The sequence below is a fragment of the Trichosurus vulpecula genome, chromosome 8, assembly GCF_011100635.1.
Source record: "Trichosurus vulpecula isolate mTriVul1 chromosome 8, mTriVul1.pri, whole genome shotgun sequence".
NCBI classification, from domain to species: Eukaryota; Metazoa; Chordata; class Mammalia; order Diprotodontia; family Phalangeridae; genus Trichosurus; species Trichosurus vulpecula.
The window spans coordinates 47942889-47963513 of NC_050580.1; the positions used below are offsets into that span (position 1 = coordinate 47942889).

The 20625-nt window shown below is 40.2% G+C and overlaps 1 protein-coding gene across 2 annotated transcripts in view; it reads right to left on the bottom strand.

Moving 5' to 3' along the window:
* ADPGK (ADP dependent glucokinase) overlaps window positions 1-20625 on the bottom strand; it is a 40577-nt gene that overhangs the window by 5900 nt on the left and 14052 nt on the right. For both annotated transcript variants that reach the window (XM_036736031.1, XM_036736032.1), the window contains exons 3-5: window positions 16596-16658; window positions 9393-9513; window positions 40-236 (exon numbers count right to left, since the gene is read on the bottom strand). In XM_036736031.1, the coding sequence (XP_036591926.1) occupies window positions 40-236; window positions 9393-9513; window positions 16596-16658 (381 nt within the window). The remainder of the gene's footprint in view (window positions 1-39; window positions 237-9392; window positions 9514-16595; window positions 16659-20625) is intronic.

Here is a 20625-nt window from a genome sequence, read left to right on the forward strand (position 1 = left end):
GTTTTTGTTAAAGTTTGCAAAGGCTCTAAGAACATTCACCTCTAGAAGTCTCTTCTTCTGAATCTCCTTGCTCTGTCCTTCCATCATATGCAATCCAGAGAGCACCACAAGGTCTGGCTGAAACTCTTCCAGACTGGACACAAACACTTCCAGCATATTCATGGCCCCATTAGACAGATCATGTGAGAAGATGAATCGGTTGGCATTGGGCGCAGTCAACTGTCCCCACTGCTCCCCTAGACAAGCCCAGTCACCAGAATGGGAAGAAAAGGAAAAAGTAATTTAGATCTCCTTGTTTGGATATAAACTGTAGCTTTTTCATTAAAATTTCATCCCTAGGAATAAAAATACCTCCTCTTCAGGGTTGCCTTCCTACTGAGGGGATTCAATTAAAACTCCTGATTTTACCATTGTACCTCAACCAAAACCCATAATGGCTTTTCCTTTAAAGTTTTCAGGTAAGACAGAATCTAGTAAAAGCCAAATCAAGTCAAAGAAGCGTTATTCATTTAAGTTGTGAAAATACTTTTTGAATCTGCTATCCAAGAAAACATCCCAGTAGAGGACACACCTAAAAGTACAGTTCAGAGATGGAGGATGAGGGAGCATCCATCTATCCATCACTTCTCCAGACCCTCCTAGTCTTTTATACTTGCTGTCACCTTCCCCCCTGCCTCGGTAATGAGGAGAGCAAGTTTTGCGAGGGGTGACAGCAACAATGCATGTGATTAAAAACAGCACTACCATTTTTGCCTGGCTTTTCTTTTCTTTTTCTTACTTCATTTTTGCCAGGCAGGCATGGTTCTAATGGCCTATCTTTTTCTTGGACTCCAGTAGTTCAGCTAGCCCCTCTAATATTAGAAGAAAGGATCAAGCTAATTTTCCCTACTCCAACTGTAAACATTTACTGGGGGTTAAGAGGAACCTGATCTGCCACATAAGCAAGAATTGGCTTCTTTATTAATACAAACACTTTAGCCCCTCCATGCTTGGCAGAGGGTGGTCCCTTTAAGGCAAGAGTCTTAAGGCTTGACCCCAATCCCACCTCCTCTGTAGAGCCTTCCCTGATGACCAACTCAAAGAATTCACACTTTTCTTCAAACTATCTGGCAGGTCATCAAATACAGCCTTGTAACATCTCATCTGCTGTGATCTTGGACTATGACTTTAGGTCAAGGAACGTAACTCATTTTTTTCCTACCAACTCTCGGGGTTAAAGTAGTATGTGTTAAGAATTAATGGCTTTGATTTGATTGGAGGGTCAGACATGTTATACTTCTAGTAAGTGAATGGGGGTCCCTTCATAGGTAAATCTGGATGAGGGAAGGCTATACATATCAACTACCAAGTATATGGAAAGGAAGGGAAAGAAACCCTTTTCCCCAGAGTAGATCCAAGGAAACATCACTTAACCCTAAAGCTGAAAGGCAAACAGCACACATTTTGAGGTCATGATGTTGCCTCATTTTCTGCACTGTTCCATGAATTAAGCTCAAGATATATGTGAGTTGGGTTTATTCCCCAATAAACTTTGCTTAACATGTCCTAAAAGCCGACAAAGCAAGGTCTGCCAGGGATTCGCGCAGACCAAGAAAGGACACTTCACCCTGGATTTCAAAATTCAAACCTAGGATGTTAAGAAGAGTTAATCATAGCCACCATGAAAATGTCTAAAAAGGGGAGTTGTCTTAGGAAATTAAAAGGTCAAATACTTTTTGAATAGTCAAAAATTAATTTAAATTTCTCTCCATATTCTTTCTGACAACCTGTGCATTTCTTCAGAAAGAGTTTCAGCTGTAATCATAAAAATGGGAAAAGGACCCACATGTACAAAAAATATTTATAGCAGCTCTTTTTGTGGTGGCAAAGAAATGGAAATCAAAGGGATGTGCATCAATTGGGGAATGGCTGAACAAGTTGTGGTATATGAATGTAATGGAATATTATTGTGCTATAAAAAATGATCAGCAGGCGGACTTCAGGAAAACCTGGAAAGACTTATATGAACTGATGCTGAGTGAAATGAGCAGAACCAGGAGAACACTGTACACAGTAATAGCCACAGTATGTGAGCACTGATTTTGATAGACTTAGTTCTTCTCAACAATTCAAGGACTTAAAACTTTTCCAAAGGACTCATGATAGAAAATGCCATCTACTTCCAGAGAAAGAACTATGGAGGCAGAAAGCAGAGTGAAGCGACTCTTTTCTCTTTTGTTTTCTTTCTCATAGTTTCTCCCATTCGTTATAATTCTTCTATGCAACATGACAAATGTGAAAATGTGTTTAATAGGAATGTATGTGTAGAGCCCATGTTGGATTGCATGCCATCTTGGGGAGGGAGGAGGGAGGGAAAATTTGAAACTTATGGAAGTGAATGTTGAAAACTGAAAATAAATTAAATATTAAAAAAAAGTTTCAGCTGTAGGACAAACAAACCAGTACAGAAGTGCTTCCTCATGTTGGATTCCCTTCTTACTTTCCTTGTAGCTGCTGGTTCACCTTGTCATTTTACTGAGTTTCCTGATTTCCTCTACCCAGATACAAAGGGCCAGGGAATTAGAAAGCAATCCTGCTAGAAAGGCTTCAAAGGACTAGTTGCTACAAAGGAGTTGGAAAGGTATCCAGTCCCATTCCAGACTTCTACAGGTGAAGAAGCCAACACCCAAAGAGGTAACGTGAAATGCTTAAGGTTACAAAAGGAGCTAACTAGCAGAGTTAGTTAGCATTTCACCTTGGGTCCTCTGACTCCAAACCCAACATTCTGTCCATTATGTCATGCAAGAGAGTTTTATCTTAGAGCAGGTGCTTCTGGTCATCTCTCGGGAGGGTAAGGAGGACTCAGCCTCTGATTTTACAAGAAATATTTACCTTATCCCACCTTACCAAACTCACCCCTAATAATAAATCCTGGATGGGTTGCTAACTCTTAGAAACTCCAATATACCTCTTTTAGACTTAGATATTATAAGCCCACAAAAATATTTAACCAGTTCATCCTCACCAGACACAGTAAATAAAACAGTTACCACAAATTATTAGTTTACCAGATAAGGAAAGCATGATATGCTAGAGGAGCTGGTCATTTGTTTAACCTGTCTGTCCTCCTAAAGCTTTATTCCTTTATGGTTGCCTGCATGCATTCCCTATCCCTATCTTCAATCAGGATAGCATGGCCTTAAGGCCAGATTCTCTTTTGTAAAAGCCACAGACTCCAACAAAAAAAGGTGAAAGGTGACTGATACTTCTCAGTGAAGAGTTCCCAGACAAGATGGAAGAAATGATGCAAGAAGGAATTCAGAAAATAAAAGATTCTAGAGGTAGAGGGGAATCAAAACCAGGGCTAAGAGAGTCTGTTAAATGGAAAAATGTGACACTGAAGAGAATATATAGTAAACCCTTTCATGAAAAGTAAACCTAGACTGAGAAGGCAATGGCCATCTCTAGCACCCCCAAGAAGATGACAGGTAGTCAGGTAGTGACTCCTTGCTGAGGAAGATGAAATCCGACACTCACTCTGACATGACAGCCAGAAGGTGAGCCATGTTCCTGGGACACAGAAGCACACAAGAGAGACTGTTACAACTCCACAAAGCCACAAAGGGGTGGGAACAACAAAGGGAACACAGGAGGTGTGTACTTTGTGCCAGGAACTGTGCTAGGTCCTAGAAATCCAAAGATATAAAAATGGGGACAATTCCTGCCCTTGAGGAATGTATCTTCTACTAGGGAGAAACACTATGCACACGGATAAGAAAGCACAACCTAGATACAAAGCAAATCCTGAGTAAAATGGGAGGGAGAGGGTTAGGAAAGGTCTCATGTACGAGTGGCCCTTGAGCTCAAGGCCATGGAGCATTTCAGGAGTGGGGGACAGATTCTGACAGATACTAACCATCTGCCCCCCAAGGGATTACAACTAAGTCCTGGTTGGGAAATCCAAAATACTGAGGTGAAGGGCTGGTTCTTTTTTTCACTTTTTTCAGTCAAAGGTGAGGACTTTGGAAGAAAAAACAAGAGAGTGAACAGAAGGCTAAGTAGATGGTATCAAAAGAATGGGATCTGCTTTTCTGGACCATGGCTTAAGATACTAAAATAGGCTCTTGGCTAGTGACGGAACATAACTCAGAGACTTCGAAGAATGTGTTTGCCTGGAGACCTGCCAACCTGTTTAAGTGGGCTTTAAACTGAAAACTGGATATGGAGCAAGAAAAATGCCTACGTGAAACTGTATACTCACATATTAAAGAGAACACAGCAAAAAAATCCTGGAAAGTCACCAGAGAAATATTGCGAAGAGGTGTAGGAACAAAAATGATGGTTTTAGATGTCTATTTACTAACGTGCATAGTAATACTGAATGAACCTGACATTTTCAACATAAGAAAATGAATGAAACCTCATTAAATACCAAGAAAATTTGACTGATTAGACTGTGGCAATGGAAGGCGATCCCTTGTTCAAAAGAAACACATCTGCAGAAAGGGTCACCAAGTAGCACTGCATGTCAAGAAAATCTGTACCTTAGGGAAATCTATAGAGGTGAAATAGAAACATGGTCAAAAGTGCTTAGGAAGGTTAACTCACTGTGAAACTATATGACAGACCTGTTTAGCCAGATGGAAAAGAGAACGATGAGTTCCTTGTACTACTAATAAAACTGGCAGAGTCAAGAAGTAGCAGTCGTGGGAGAATATAACTTCTTAGACATCTGTTGACAGTCTCATTCTGCTAAAAGCAAAGCATTTGATATATTCCTAACCAGCCTCCCTGAAAATATTCCTCAGGAAGTAAGAGAAGAGGAATTATTCTAGACTAAAACTCACAGAATCTTGGAATTGGAAGAGATCTTAGAGGTCATCTAGCTCAACTCTACCTGAACATATATTTATAAATTATACACATAAACTTGGACTAAAATATAAATTTTAAAAGATAAGCTAAAGATGAAACAACACCTTCTCCCAAAGTTAACAGGGAGTTGCCAGTCTGAATGAAGAGCAATGAGTTGGTCAGGTCTGCTTTTTTGGCAGCCCTGTGGAGGATGAGTTAAGTTGAGTTAAGCCTGCTACACTGAATGTTTCAAGGGAGAGGGAAGGCCTGGGCTAGGGGAGTAGAGATGATAAGAGATATGGCAAGGACAAGATTCTGAACCTGATTAGATATGTGGAATGAGGGAGAGAGAGTGAAAAGTGAAGGATGATGCCGAGGCTACGCACCTGGAGGGACTGGAACAATCACAGTAAAAGCTAGTATTACACAGGGCTGGTCTACAAAGAGCTCACCGTGTACTCTCACAGTGGATCTTCATCCCAGCCCTGTGAAGTGGTTGCTGTTCTTGTAACCCACATTCTATAGATGAGTTAAAAGAGGGTTACACTGCCGGGAAGAGCTGAGGCTGCCTGACCGCATGTCTCCCCAGCTCTAGGCTCAACACTGAACTAGCTGCCCAGAGGATGGTAATGGCCTTGACAGAAATAAGAGCTCAGAAGAGACATGGATTTAGGGCAAAAGATGATGTAATGAGATTCATAATGAGATGGCAGCTGCACCTTGTGCACATCACTAGGTCCCACCAAAAATGAAAAGGGCAGCAGAGCTCCACCATCTGTGGCACTCATCAGTACCACATATTTTCTTGCTTGTTTCTACTTGTACTGTTGCTTTACCTGAAAACATGACAGCCACTACAGCTTGTCTGCATTCAGCTAAGGTACAATCATTTCCACTCCAGTGCTTCATTTTAACTCAGCCATCCTTCTCTAGTGATGTGTGTAAGTTTATACCATTCACATCCACAGTTATGATTAAGTTTGTTATCCTCTGTCAAAGCCTATTCTAATTTTTTCTTAATAAAACCCCCCCAGCATTAGATGCCTGGGAGTTTATGCTATGTAGAACAATGTCAACCAGGTATCTTCCTTTTCTATCTCTCCTTTTTCAGCCCTGGGCATTGTACCTCCCCTCCCCCTAACCTAGTGCCCTTTAAAATCTTAATTCATACAAATGTAAAAGTTGTTCATAATTAAGATCTTTATAACATGAACACTGGTGAAATGGAAATTATAGAAACCCCAGGGGGAAAGTGAATATGTCACCTTAGAGTTGGAATTTGTTCACTTAAACATGATGTGTAAGTTTTGATTGTGTAAGGGAAATAAGATTAATGACACATAAATTAGACAACTGAAAATAAATGGTAAAACAATTCAATTGTACAGCGAGGGCAAGACAATCACAGTTCATGTGAAAAAGGCCTGGGAGCTTTAGTGGACTGGTGAGCTCAGTAGTGAGTGAGTCAATGGTGTCACACAGTGGGCTTTCCTCCCCAACCCCCCACCACCAAATGAAGAAATCTCTAGCTCCCCTGATAAAGGCATAGCATGAGGCCCACAGGAGTTGATATCCTGATATACTGGGCCCCAGTCAGACCATTTTTGGAGTATTACATTCAATTCTGGGTAGCATAAGTCAGGAAGGACATTGACAAGGGAAATACATCGAGTGGTCTAGCAGAAAAAGTCTGGAGAGGAGGCCATATGAAGACTGACTGAAGGAACCTTTAAGATAACAAAGGGTGGTCATAAGAACCATCTTTTAAATCTCTGAAGGACTATCATGAGGGGAAAGGATTAGACTTATTCTACTTGATCCCATGAGACAGTAATAGGCAGAAATTAGGGGCAGCTAGGTGGTGCAGTGAATAGAACACTGGGCCTGATGTCAGAAAGACCTGAGTTCAAATTTGCCTCAGATATTTATTAGCAATATGAGCCTGGGCAAGTCATTTAACTTGTTTGCCTCAGTTTCCTCAATTGTAAAATGGAGGTTAAAACAGGGTCATAAATAATCGTATAGTGCCTGTAAAGCACACATAGTAGGCACTATATAAAAGCTTATTCCCTTCCCTACAAAGAAACTGCAGAGAAGTAGATTTTAATAAAATGTAAAGAAAAAATTCCTTAGAGCTGTCTAAAAGTGGAATGGGCTGCCTTTTGAGGTTGAGTGTTCCCAGAGTGGCAAGCCTTCAAAACAGGCTGGAGCACGACTTGTTAAAGAGATTCTGTTTAGGTAAGAATTGGCCTAGGGGACCTCAGAGTCCCTTGCAACTTTAAAATTCTACGAGATACATTTTGTCAGGGAAGACAAAGAGGAAATAAATACTCACAGGCTTGAGAAAACTGCAACAAAGAAACAGCAGCATGCAATGCAGGTCAGGACATTCTATTCAAGCAGCTACAGTGAAAGCCTCACTAGGTTTTCTCTAGCAGTAATAGGTGTTTACTTAATGCAAGTGTTAGGCTAATTAAGCTTCCCCAATGTCAAAATGAATGTCATGGTGATTCAATAGGAACTGAATTTATCCAAAGCACTTCATTGCTTTGGGACACAAGTTTTCAGGGTATTCCAACCCCTCCTCCCCTGGTCTACTTACCCGTCCAAAAAGTGATGAATGGAGAACTCTATAGTTACTCTATAACTACTCGTTTTATGAAAAGCTTCAAAGACAGAAAGTAAAAACCTTATATTAAAAAAAAAAACCAACAACTCTTTGGGAAGAAAGGGAACGCCAGTAGGAAAGGCGAATAAAAGTCTGAAAGACATTTCTCCAGAAATTTAAAAATCTCATGTTGTGAGAGGATGGGGCCAGATTTCTCATTGCAAGGAGGCTAAGTGTAAAGCTTTTGCCATTTGACCACAGTGGTTTCAACCCACTTGCCTTTGAAAATGTAAGTCTATTCAAACTTTATCTAAGTTGGAATCTGTAGTTAAGCTACTTGAATTAAGAAAATGAACGTGTAGGCAAGAATAACTCAAGTTACTGAATTAATAACTCAAGTGGTGTTAAAGAACACAGACGAGAAGAGAGATTTTCTCTCCTTTTAAGGAAGGAAGCCTTAGAAAGAAAAAGGCAGAATGTTTACTCTCCCTGGGACAGGGCAGGGGGAGGTGAAGAAACTGATCATGGCTTGGGATAGCAGCACCACTCCAAAATGCACAAACGGAAGAGTCGCTGATCTTTTCACATTCTGAACTATAATATAATTCTACTATTACGTGTAAGTAAGACTACTCCGGAGCTGGCCTCTGCACCTCAAAGGAATGTTTTTAATGAACACTGGGCATTTCGGCCAGTACTTTCTATCATACCTTTCATCTAAGAAGCTCATAATGTATAAGCGCACTAATTATCCTCACCAAACCTTTGTAAAATACTCAGTCAACAACAATTTGTTTTACAGTTGGGGGAATTGAGTCAGGGAGGGACTAAGACTCACCCATCATTAAATGTGAGTCACCAATTGCAAATTCAATTCCCAATTCTAAGGCCATACCCTTCTGGACAATTTTGGTGAGAAGTCCAAAGAAATCTTAGGCTCGAAACAGAGCTAGCTACGCTACAATTTATCATACAACACTGCACATCTGAATGTGAGTTAAAACTAAATAATTACTCTTGTGCATGACACCCTTTCAACAGCCTGGCTTAGAAACTGTTCACTGAAACACAATGTTTTTACTTCACTGAACTCATCATTCTCCTTAGAGCAAAGGCATGAAAGTCAAAAGGTTTGTTGGAATGAACAGAAAGCAGTGAATGGAAAGGAGCATAAGAAACACGAGAACCACTCTACAGAGAAGAAACTAAAATGTGTTTCAAGAAATTTCATGCTAGTCCAGAAATCAATAATACCGCATGTAATTCATTACTTAGGATCAGATTATAATCATTTCTAGTAATACTGAAAATAGTTTTCTGGGTAAATTTATAAATCTCTGAGGTTGCCTCCCCTTGGTTCCTTCATAACAAAGTGAAAAGATAACTAAAGTGATGTTTGATGTTAGTTAATTTTTCATCTTTCCATTCACTTCTTCAACAACTAAAAGGAACTATGAACAAATAGCAAAATAACCAAAAGGACAGCCTAGAGAATCAATAAGTCTTGGAATGATCCAGAGCTTCCAAGAAGTGGTCAGATGGGTCGGGAATAAGATACAGCAAAAAGTCATCTCTCTTTTTTTTAATCAACTTGCAGAATTGTTATCTCACACCACTTAGTGTCTTACCAACAGGGGAGAACATCACAAGTCGGAAGTAGTACACAGTGCCGGTGCTATACACTTTGAATTTCTTTTATGCCTTGGGTTTTTAAACAAGGGTGATTTTCTAGATGATCCAACTACCCCATTTCTCTCTAAGACAAAGGTAAAAGGTACTAAAGACAGAGTTTTTTGGTGAAGGGAGACACTAGATCCTACTGGTTAAAAATTAGGTACTATAAACATGTAAATATCTAAAGAATTCAAGATCTATTTTATCTCTTAAAGCTGCTAATGAGAGACACTCTCAATGTGGCTCAGAAAAGAAGCTTGTTAAGCATTTTCATTACCTGCTTGATACTCCAGAATGAGGTGGAACTCATCTACTTCTTGCATTGATTCCGGGGGAACAACTATATTGTCATCAAGAAGTTGATGCAGCTTGGGACCAACTGGACCACAAAGAAGAACCTGGAGAGAACCAAAATGAAGTCTATCAAGAGGCTCTTGTACCAACAAATTTAAGTTCTGACTGCTAACACACACACAATTCAATTCCTCTATTAAAATATCACACAATTTAATCTGCATTAGGAAGGCCGTGGTTTGGAGGGTAAACTAATGACAGGGAACATTATCATTAAGAGAGCTGACTTTCCTAGACTGTTTTAAGGAGAAGGGTGGCAAGAGTTACAGACACAAAGGGCAGGTGATAAGTCAAGGGACTGAAAACACAGATGGGAATTCTCCTACTCCACAGGTAATAGATTTGTTGTTAAAGCAAGAGCTCCACTGTACCGCCACCCCCACTTTTACTCTTTCTTTCCTTTTCCTAGGCCACCAAAGATGGGTAGGTAGAGCAGAGAACACTAAATCATTACAGTCCTGAATTTCACTAGACACACCAGCCCAAAGGCACTGAAGGAAAACAGATCTGTTTGAATTTTAGATAAGTAGAGAAAAAGTGCCTTGGCAACATAGTACAATTAATGACTACTTGGCCTAGTTTATACAACTCAAGTAGTTTTTTCTTTTTACACATAGGTACTAATTCTTAAAGTAAGGGAATCGTCTACATGTCAATGCAGAAAAGGAATGGGAAGTGTCACGAATCTTTCTAAAATCTGCTCTAACCTATGCCTCCCCTTGCCTTTTTTATTGTAAACCACCTCACAACTCTGTCAATGTACCTCAGTTCTGATAAGCTGCTCCCTCTGCTACTCCAGTCCTGGGCCTCTCTCAAGCAAATAGTGTGGAAATCTTTGGTGGCTGCGCAACACAGACAAACGTCCGTTAGAATGAGCAATGGCTGAACGAGGACTGTTGCGTCCAAAAGGTGATGAACAAATAAGTATCATGTTAACTTCTTTTAAACTGCTTCAAAATGAGCTTAGAACTTGCTATTTCACTTACTGATTCTTTCAATCAATAAGTACTATATCATTTTCATAATACTGTATGCTAAGAAATAGAAGTTAAGCTTCATAGGATTAAAATATGCCTTTCTTTCCTCTCTCCTTTCATTTTACCCACATATCAACATTGAAGGTATCACTGACACCATCTAGGTACCACTCTATAGCTTGGCCCTATTCACTGACTGAACTGTAATCCCTGTATCGCTTTTCTATGCCATCAATTTTCTGGCAATCTGGTTCTGTTTTTAACCACAAGGAGTCACAAGTAACCTACTCTTAACAAGTGAAATAGCTATTTGTCCTCAGTCTTCTGGAACTCGCAGAATCAGTTTCCAAGTTAGAAGGGATGTTAGAGATCATTTAGTCCAATCCAAACCTTACAACATTTGTAACAAATGGTCAGAGACTCTGGTAGATGACCTCCATTGACAGATAATCCACAATCCTCCAAAACGGCCTGCTTCATTTCTGGATAGCTCTGATTGTTAGGAAGCTTTCAGTTACACTGAGTTGAAATCTGCCTCTCTGAAACTGATAAACAGTGTTTCTAAGTCTGCTTTCTTAGGTCAAGCATGATAAAGCTAATCTCTCTTCCATGACAATCCTTCAGTTACTTGAAGACAGTAGTCACATTCCTCCATATTTTTTCTTCTCCAGGCCAAACTCTTCAGCTCTTTCAAAAGATCTGTATATGGCACAGCCTCCAGTAATCTCACCATCCTAATCTTCTTCCTCCTGATACACTGTCCTTCCCAATATGTGGAATCCTGGACTGAACATAATACTCAAGGTGTCATCTCATGAAGGTAAAGCCAGTGAGACTGACACCTAGTTCACCCTGGATATAATATTTCCAGTAATGAGACCTAAGATCACATTAATCTTTTTGATCACCAGGTCACAACCGCTACTCACACTGAGCTTGTACTCCACTAGACTTCTGAGGTCTTTTCTAATAGGTCTAATCTGTTTCATACTCTCATAAAGTGGACTCCTGACTCCCTATGTAGGGTTTTCCATTTATCTTTATTAAATTTGGTCTTATTGAAGGTTGACCATCATTCAAACCTATGGAGAATTTTTTGGATCCTGACTTTTGATCCTGTGTTAACTAGATTCTCAATTTTTTCTCATCTACAAATGGGACAAATATATCATGTATGCCTTCATCCAAATCAGGGATGAGTCTTTAGAAGAGAGCAGCAGCACTCCATTAGATACTTCAAACTGAGGTGACATGGATCCATTAATGACGATTCTTTGAACTTGGTCATTCAACCAGTTCACAATCAACCACACTGTATTGTCACCTACTCATATCTCTCCATAAACAAAAATATTGTAAAGCAGTCAAATGCTCTTTAAAAAAATATCATTGGGGTTTTTTTTGCAATTATGTAAAACATTTCCATATTAGTCATTTTGTACAAGACTTGAAAGAAAAAATGAAAGAAAGAAAATGTCTGTATTCAAACAACACCAGTTCTTTCTCTGGGGGGATAGCATGCTTCATCATTAGTCCTTCGGGACTGTCTTGGATCACTGTATTGTTGAGAATGGCTAAGTTATTCATAGTTCTTCATCAAGCAATATTGCTATTACTGTGTACAATATTCTCTTGGTTCTGCTCACTTCACCATGCATCAATTCATGCAAGTCTTTCCAGGTTTTTCTGACAGCATCCTGCCTGTCATTTCTTACAGCACAATGATATTCCATTACAATCATATACCACGGCTTGTTTAGCCATTCTCCAATCGATGGGCATAACTTTGATTTCTAATTCTTCCTCACTACAAAAAGAGTTGCTATAAATATCAAATGCTTTTTTGAAATTAAAATTTATAATGCCGACAAGCATTCTCCTGATCTAGTAGGCTAATAACCTTGGCAAAAAAAGAATCAAGGTTAATTCAGCTAACATGTTCTTGATGAAGCTACCCTGGGTCTCAGTGAATACTACTACCCTTCCTAAATACCCACAAACGATTCCGTTAATAAATAATACATTCTAAAATTTTTCTAGGAATCAAAGTGAAGCTCACTAGACTAAAGTTTAAAGACTACCTTCCTTTCCCAATTTTTGAAAATTGGGACACTCTAGTACTGTAGCAACTCTATCATTTTCCTCAGCTTTTCAACTATGTAAGAGCAATTCTATGACGACAACATTCATCAGTGTTTTAATTCTTCAACCTTGGCCTCAGGACCTGAGCTCTTTAAGCATAACTAGCTGCTTTCTTACCACTTCCTCACTAATCTTCAGCTTCAACTCCCAGTTGAAGCAAAAACTTACCAGTCTCAGTCCAAAGATCATTCTTCCTGACAGAGAAAACAGAAGCACGGTCAATTATCCTTGTCCTATCTACTCTAAACAATAATCCTATTCATTCTTTAATCTTTCTCTTGCCCCAACACAGTTTAAAAAACAAAACAAAACCAAAAACCAAAGAACACCCCCTCCCCTCCCTTTCGTTGTCCACCTCAGCTCATTCTGAACTTTAGCACTCTTGACACTGTTTTTGGAGGGCTAGGCTACTTTTAAAGATTCATCCTCAGTTACCTCTCCTTGAGTCTATCACTTATACACTTTTTCTTAAACCTATGTAGGTGAATCTCTACATACACAGTTTCTTTAGATAACTCCTCCTTTTCTTTTTTTCGTATTTGTACATTCAGGATATCAGCTTTCAGTGTTCCCTTCTTTGTAAGTACACAACCTTTACAGAATTTTAGCAAAGGAGAGCCTACCTATCATTTCTCTGAACTGTTTGAAATTCATTTGCAGAACTAGGGTGGGTAACAAGTTATGCCCAAATTTTCTCTTTTTTCTACCATGAACTCTTAAGATGGAGAGTCACTTCTTCCCAAGGTTCTCATTATATCTACTTCGGCAATTAGTTACTTCTTATTGCTAAGAAGTAGATCTAAAATAGCAATCCCTTCCTCTACCTTTTGAAGAATGAAATTATTGCTGTTGTAGTTCAATTGTGTCCGACTCTTTGTGATCCTATTTGGGGCTTTCTTGGCAAAGATACTGGAGTTGTTTGCCCTTTCCTTCTCCAGCTCCTTTTATAGAGGAGGAATTAAAGCAAACAGGGTTAAGTGACTTGCCCAGGGTCACATATCTACTAAGTGTCTGAGGCTGGATTTGAACTCAAGAAGAGGTGTCTTCCTGACTCTAGATCTGGAGCTCTATCCACTGTGCCATCTAGCTGCCCAAAGTTATCATTAAGGAAAGCCAAGAATTTATCGGCTGTTCTGGACAGACATCTGGATAGCTGAAGTGTCCTAAATGCCTCCCTCCCACGAAGACGCTTCCTGAGCTCCTTTCCTTATCTATGCCCTCCTTCTGGCTGGGCAGTCTGTAGTGTATTATTACTACCACAGCATGTCTATCTCCCCCTTCACTGATCTTCGCATCCAAATACTCTCCATCATACTTCTCCCCATGATTCCTGGTTTTAGATAACACATACACACACATGACTATATGTGTCTGTGTGTGTATACACATATATAAAGTCTTAATACTGAGTTACTCTTCTGCACTTTTACATAAAATCTCAATTCTAAGCATTAGTCTATAGCACTTTTATCTAATCTGTCCCCTTTGAATAAAGCACAAAGCCTTGTGCAGAAGAAATAAAAAGCAAAATCAAGTACACACAGATGACCAGAAAAGGAGGCAGGACAATCAAACAGCAGGAACAAGGGGATACAGCCCAACTCTTAGACTGGTTATCTGTGGAGTATTTAAAGAACCAGATGACAGTTTTCAGTTCAGTGGGTAGATGATGGGCTGCAGGCTGGACTGGTGGGGATGGTGCTCAGTGATATCTGTGAGGCTGAACTAACTTCCTTGCATTAAGATTTATAATTCAATTTATCATCTGTGCTAGACCGCCATCGGAGGTCGGTGGCTTTACTGCCGCTTCTCGTTTTGGCTATTGTCTCCTGTGAAGGACTTGTCTGCTTTGCTGATTGTCTTCTGCCCATGTTGAACTAGCCCCTCTGAGTTAGGTAACTTAGCAGATACAAATGAACAGTCTTCCTCCTCACCCTCTATTTTCAAGTGAAAGCCCCCTTGATGAGTTTTGAAGGCTCCAGGCAAATACATATTTTTTCTGGTTCTTATGAGATATCTTTATGAGACGTCCCTGGCCAAAAGTCTATTATTTCATATTGTAACTAGTGGTTCAGAAATCCAAATTCAACTTCTCAGATACCATCTCTTAATTTCCAGTATGTTTGCTTCTTCTGGAGCTCTACCTTCAACAGACAGCAATGGAAAATAGCCTAGCTGCCCTTAATGTATTCAGCCTCTTGCCCAAGACTTTGTAGTCCTCAGCAATTTCCTACATTCATCCTGGTGGTATCACGTATCCCCAGCAAATCTCCATCAGTGGGTTTTGTTCATTAGGTCTGTTTAATCTTGGGAGGCAATTTCATCCCTGATACAAATCCCACAAAGACAGAATATTTCTACTTTTTGCCAATATATACCAGCCCCCTATTTATGGCTTGTTTCTTCTTCTTTCAACTAGTACTAGATAACTATTCTGTTGAAAGAACCCATGAATCCATATCATTATTCTCTCAAGTGCTAGATGATACTTATTGTTCAAAAGAAAGCTGTCATTTATCCCCTACAAGAAGGGTCTCCTACATATTAGAATTCTGAAGCTTCAGTGGTCCTTCCTTTCTTCATTGTCACATTATTTCATGCTTCAATGTCTTGACATGGATTTAGGTTCCCCATCTTGAGACCTTTTGCCCCCTCCTCTCTTTCTCTTGACCAGTCCACCCACTTTCAGAGGCATCACAGCAAGCTGAATGCAACATTCTGACTATCATTTTGGCTCTCTAAAATCCCACAAAATTAATACCAGCCCAGGGCCCCTCTAGGGGATGTTCCTTCAAAAGTGGCTTTGGGCAGGCAGAGAAAGTGGGAAAGGACCCTTTCAAATTCAAAGCTGGCTCTTAAGAAAGTAACTTCAGTGATGCAACTCTTACTCGATCCAGAACCTTCCAAGCTGCCCAAACTCAAGGAAGGCCAGCTAGACAGTTTCTAATGATTCTCCTGCCTGAGAGTGACCTCATGAGCCTTCATGTGAAAAGCTGCCAACCAAATCCAAGGAGTGTGTACGTAAGGGGGTGGTCTTGAGTTACCTATTATATTTGGCTTCAAGTCTGTGTCATGGTCCTGCTTCTGTAGGCTCAGTGGTATTCTTGGTGCTCTATGTATCTAGTTCATCAGTTTTCTGGCTTTTTTTCCACTACTCATTGACAGAGAGTATCTCCTAAGTATCTGAGATTTCCACTTAAATCCCCAAAGGAGTAGGTGGAAAGGGAAAAAAAATTACCACCTTATAAGGCTGATGGCTCCGAATGCCATTTTCCTAACCTTTAACCAGATTCATTTCTTGCTATTTATAGTTGTGCTCCCCAAAACTAAACACATCTAAGACTGAGCATGGGATTTCTCACTCATATCACCTTGGAGTCAGTCATCTTGATTAATCAATCTTTCTTTGTTCTTCACTTACGGTCCAATTCCACATTTTGTCAATCTCATCCTGCTTCCCAATCCTACTGCCTTAATTCAAGTTTTAATGATTTTACACCTGGATTCTAGGAATAAGTAGTCTGTCAGCCTCCTCTTCCCTAGTCTTCCTAAATTATGATAGCTCTCCTCTGGTTTATCTAGCTTAGCATAACAACCTAACAAACCTACAACAAAAAAGGAGGGTGGAAAGGGTCCTATTCCAAGTCCTCAGTAGTATTGATGGAGGGATGTTCACAGCAAGAATAATATTCCTCTGATGGCCTTATTTTGAACGCTGTACTAGTTTCTAAATTCCTCAAGTCAAACAGACTAGAAATTCTACCAAATGGACCATCCTACACTTATTTGATTCTAACGGCCCTTTCCTGCCAAACATACTTGCTTAAATCCTTCATACTGACTGGTAACTCCTGGTCACTGAAGGTTCCATAACCTCTCATTTAGAAAGTACACGTTAAGCAGAAAGGAAAGCTATGAGAATATGAGACTATTTTCAATACTTAATCACAAAATCATGGAAACACTTGTGAACGATATTAAAATTTTCATAAGGGAATTTGACTTACCTTCAAATCTGAATTTGTTGCAAGCTTCTGCCCAATTAAAGCTGCATTTCCTCCAACATAGTGCTGTAAAATAATTCATCTCTCCTTGTTAAACTGATTTATGTTACTAATTTTAACCAAAGAACAAAAATATAATTAGATTAACTTTTCTAAGTGCAATTATAGGCCACCTCCTTCCTGAACATCACAGGTATGGGTTTGCTGATTCACTCAAACAGGTAAGTGTCCACTACATCTAAGGAACTTTGGATCAAACAGCACATACTATCTTTTCACTAAATAATCTATATCTAGGGCATGTAAGTCTAAAATAAGGCCTTTCATTTTAAAAGATGAAAAGTACTTCCTCTTTAACAGTTGTAGTTAAAAGAATTTACCTAAATGTCTTGGGAAAATGATTATAAAGTGAATTTCAAATTGCTTATAATTAAGGATATAGTATTTTCCCTGTGCTAATTATTAAATAGGATTTTAACAACCTAGAAATGGTACCAAAGAACATGTAGTAGTTGTCAAAGAGTTCATCTTACCTTCTGACTCAGTGATTCCACTGTAGCACTTTATCCTAAATAGATCATCAAAATAAAGGGGGAACCTATTTGTTCAAAAGGGTTGACAGATCCTGCATGATAAGACTTGAAGTCACTTCTAAGTTAAAATTATTGAGAAAGGCTGAATGGAGTGTGTTATATTAATATCACAGAATATTATGGTGTTGAAAGGCAGGTGGCACAGCAGATAAAGTACTGGCTTCAGACTTAGGAAGATCTGAGTTCAAATCTTGATTCTACATACTAGCTATACGACCCTGAGCAAACCATCTGACCTCTCAACGCTGTAGGCAGCCCTCTAAGGCTGTAAGCTGCAGAGCAGATTCTGCTTTGCTTTGGGTAAATGGAGTTTGCTCGTTCCATGCCATCCCATTAGGGTATCACAAAAATGAAAAAAGGCAGACTATCATCAAATGTGGAGAGAAATTGTGAAGCAAAGCAAGATCAGCAGAATCAGAACTCCATAAGCAGTGAAGACGTGGTGTCTGCTGCATGCTTATTAGGTTAAATAGTAATTGAACTCAAGAAACTGGCTCTTGCGCTAAGTGCTGAGCTGCCCACAAGGAGTCCACATTCTCTCTCACAGAGAGGCAAAGAAAAAGGAGACACAAAATAAAGGGGGGAAGGGGTGGGGGTGGGGGGCAAAGAGAAACATTAACACCTGGGAAGAACCAGGAGAAGCCTCATGTATGCAGTGGGAAGAACTGGGGAAGTCAGAGAGTCTAAGTGAAGGGAGTGAGGAGGGTCTGCATTCCAGGTATGGGGGACAGATAGCTTGTGAAAAGGCAGGGAGGAAAGAGGCAGCATGTCATGTGGGGGAACAGTAAGCAGGCCATAGGGAATGAAGACTCTTGAGGAGGGAAGAGACATGGTTAGTCTGCTTTAGACAGCACTATAGTTTTGAAGATGGGGTGGGGAACTGGTTTACATACTACCCCCCACTCCCAGCCTAGTTGTTCTTTGTCCAACAGGGCAAGATAGGCATTCCTTAGTCATGTTTCCTTCCTTCCTTCATAGCTGGAAGAAAGGAGTATTTCAAGTTTTCCTTTCAAAAGGTGTCAGTAACTTGCAGGAAGGAGGTGCTGGAGAGGGGGCCAACCAGACCTTGCAGAGTTGGACCTTTTCCTAGAAGAGCAGCTCTGATCCTAAATCTACCACTCTACTCAGGCTGATCCATGAAGTGTCCTGATCACAGAATTAAGCAAACTGTCCTGAATCACTGACCTAGAATGAACCCTGCACAACATGGATTTTTCCCTGGTGCCCTGAAAAGCAGCATTATCCATGTTCCTTGGCAACATCCTTGGTGGTACCCTTTGCTGCCCCTTTCTTGTCCCACTTTAGAAGCATTAGTCCAGACCACAGTGAAAGGGAAGTTGGTGGGCTTCCCTAGTGAGGAGGTATTAGTGCCAGCCACATAGCTTGTCCACAGGAAAGGGGTTCAGTCCTGTATCCTGATACCCTTACTTTCTTCTCCAGTCCTCACTTCTCTGGGGTCTCCAGGAAGCCATGGGCCATCCTCTCTGGACCTTCCCTTAAACATGCCAAATACCAGAGTCTATTGTTTTCAATACTGACTGATATGTCTAACTTATTTAGGAAGCTCTTACAGTCCCAGGATCAGACTCTTAACAGGCAAATTCTATTTGTGACAGATGTGTGGAGGCAGAAAACAGGGGCTCAGATCCCACTCTGATGCTCATTACCTGTCTGATCAGTTTCCTCATCTATAAAATGAGAAGGGTGGAAAAGACGGACTCAGAGGTCCCTTTCACCTTTAGATCTATGATCCCATGAGGCTGGGCTGGAGACAGGAGAGAATGAGAGCAGGAAGACAAATTAGGAAAGCACTGGACATTTCAGGCACAAGGTTAAAGGGCCTGAACTTGGGCAACGGCTGTGAGTGGAGAGCAGGAGCAGATGTGAAGAATGGTGTCTGCAGAACTGAAAAGACGTGACAATCAATGGGACATGAGAAGTGAAGGAAGGTGAGGATGTGACCAGAAAGATGGTGGTGCCTGCAGAAGGAGGAAGAGCACAGTGAAGTGAAGTCTAGGGGCAAAATAATGAGCTCTATTTTGGATAGGTTGAGTTTAAGATTCACATGGGAAATCCAGGTGGAAATCCAGCAAGAACCTGATGACACAGGCCAGGAGAACAGGAGAGAGTGGAAGGTTAGCATCTGTATAGGAAAAATACTTGACCCCATCATGGGAGCTTATAATATCATCAAGAAAGAGATTTAGAAAGAACAGGCCTTAGGACAGCCACCAGGCATCTTTACTTCAAGGACAGGACATAGAGGATGATCTAGCAAACAAGACAAAGAGGGACAGGCTAACAGCTGGAAAACCAGGAGAGAATTGTCACAAAAATGATGGAAGAGAAAGTATAAGTGTTAAAAGCAGCAGAGAAGTCAAGATGGATGAAGACTGAGAAAAGGTTACTGGATTCAGCAATTAACACATCATTGGTAAACTTGAAGGCTAGTTTCAGTGGAGTGGTGGGGTGAGAAAGATTTCATATGTTGAAAGTGTGTTGGAAGGAAGGAAGTGAAGGCAATGAGTACAGACAGCTGAAAAGGAGGATTCTAGGAATATAGCTCAAGGAGATGTCGAGGTCAAGTGAAGGGATTTTTTTGTTATTCTGACAGACAGCACGACATGGTGCATAGTGTACTGGATTTGTAAGAAAGACCTGAGTTCAAATCCAAATACAAGCTGTGTGACTTGGGTACTTTAGGCCTCTGTTTCCTCATCTGCAAAATGAAAGGTGTTATGGTCAAAATAAGATAAACTGAGGCACAAAGTTCAGAGCATGATCAATTTATTAGGAAAGTACAGATTATTCATTAAATAGGACCTCGGCTTTCCCAGCTAATCTAAGACCCGAAGTGAGGGGGACAGCTCTCTTTTATAGTTTTGTGAAGTACAGAACAAAGAACAGGACTTCACAGGCAGGGGACTAGTTATGATTGCTTAAAAAGGGCTCGACATCATGAATAGTGAAATAATGTGACTTGTTACAGAGCCGAGAAGTGAGGGACAATATGACTGGTTGGAAATTGGGAAAGCAGGGCTACCAACAACTTCCTCCTTCACTTCTGTGATTAAGAAGGGTTCACTATTGGGCCTACCTGCAAGGTTAGAGACAGTGGACCAGACTTCTTTGGAGAGCAAACCAGACATCCTTGAAGGATGGCCTGGTGGTGTAAAGATACCAGAGCAGGCTAAAGATATTAAACATCTTTAAATACTATTTTAAAATACTAAAGATACAGAGCAGACTCCCTTGAGGTAAGAACAGAGCAGTGATTAGCAGGAGAATGAGATTCTAAACTTAACTCCTTACAGGCCAGCTGAATTTGTTACATGACAAAATCAATTAATTGTAAATAGGATCAATTAAAAACAGATGCAAAGTCAATCTGATCATTTCAAGGTTCTTTTCAGCTCTAAAGCTGTGATCCTGCAAGACTG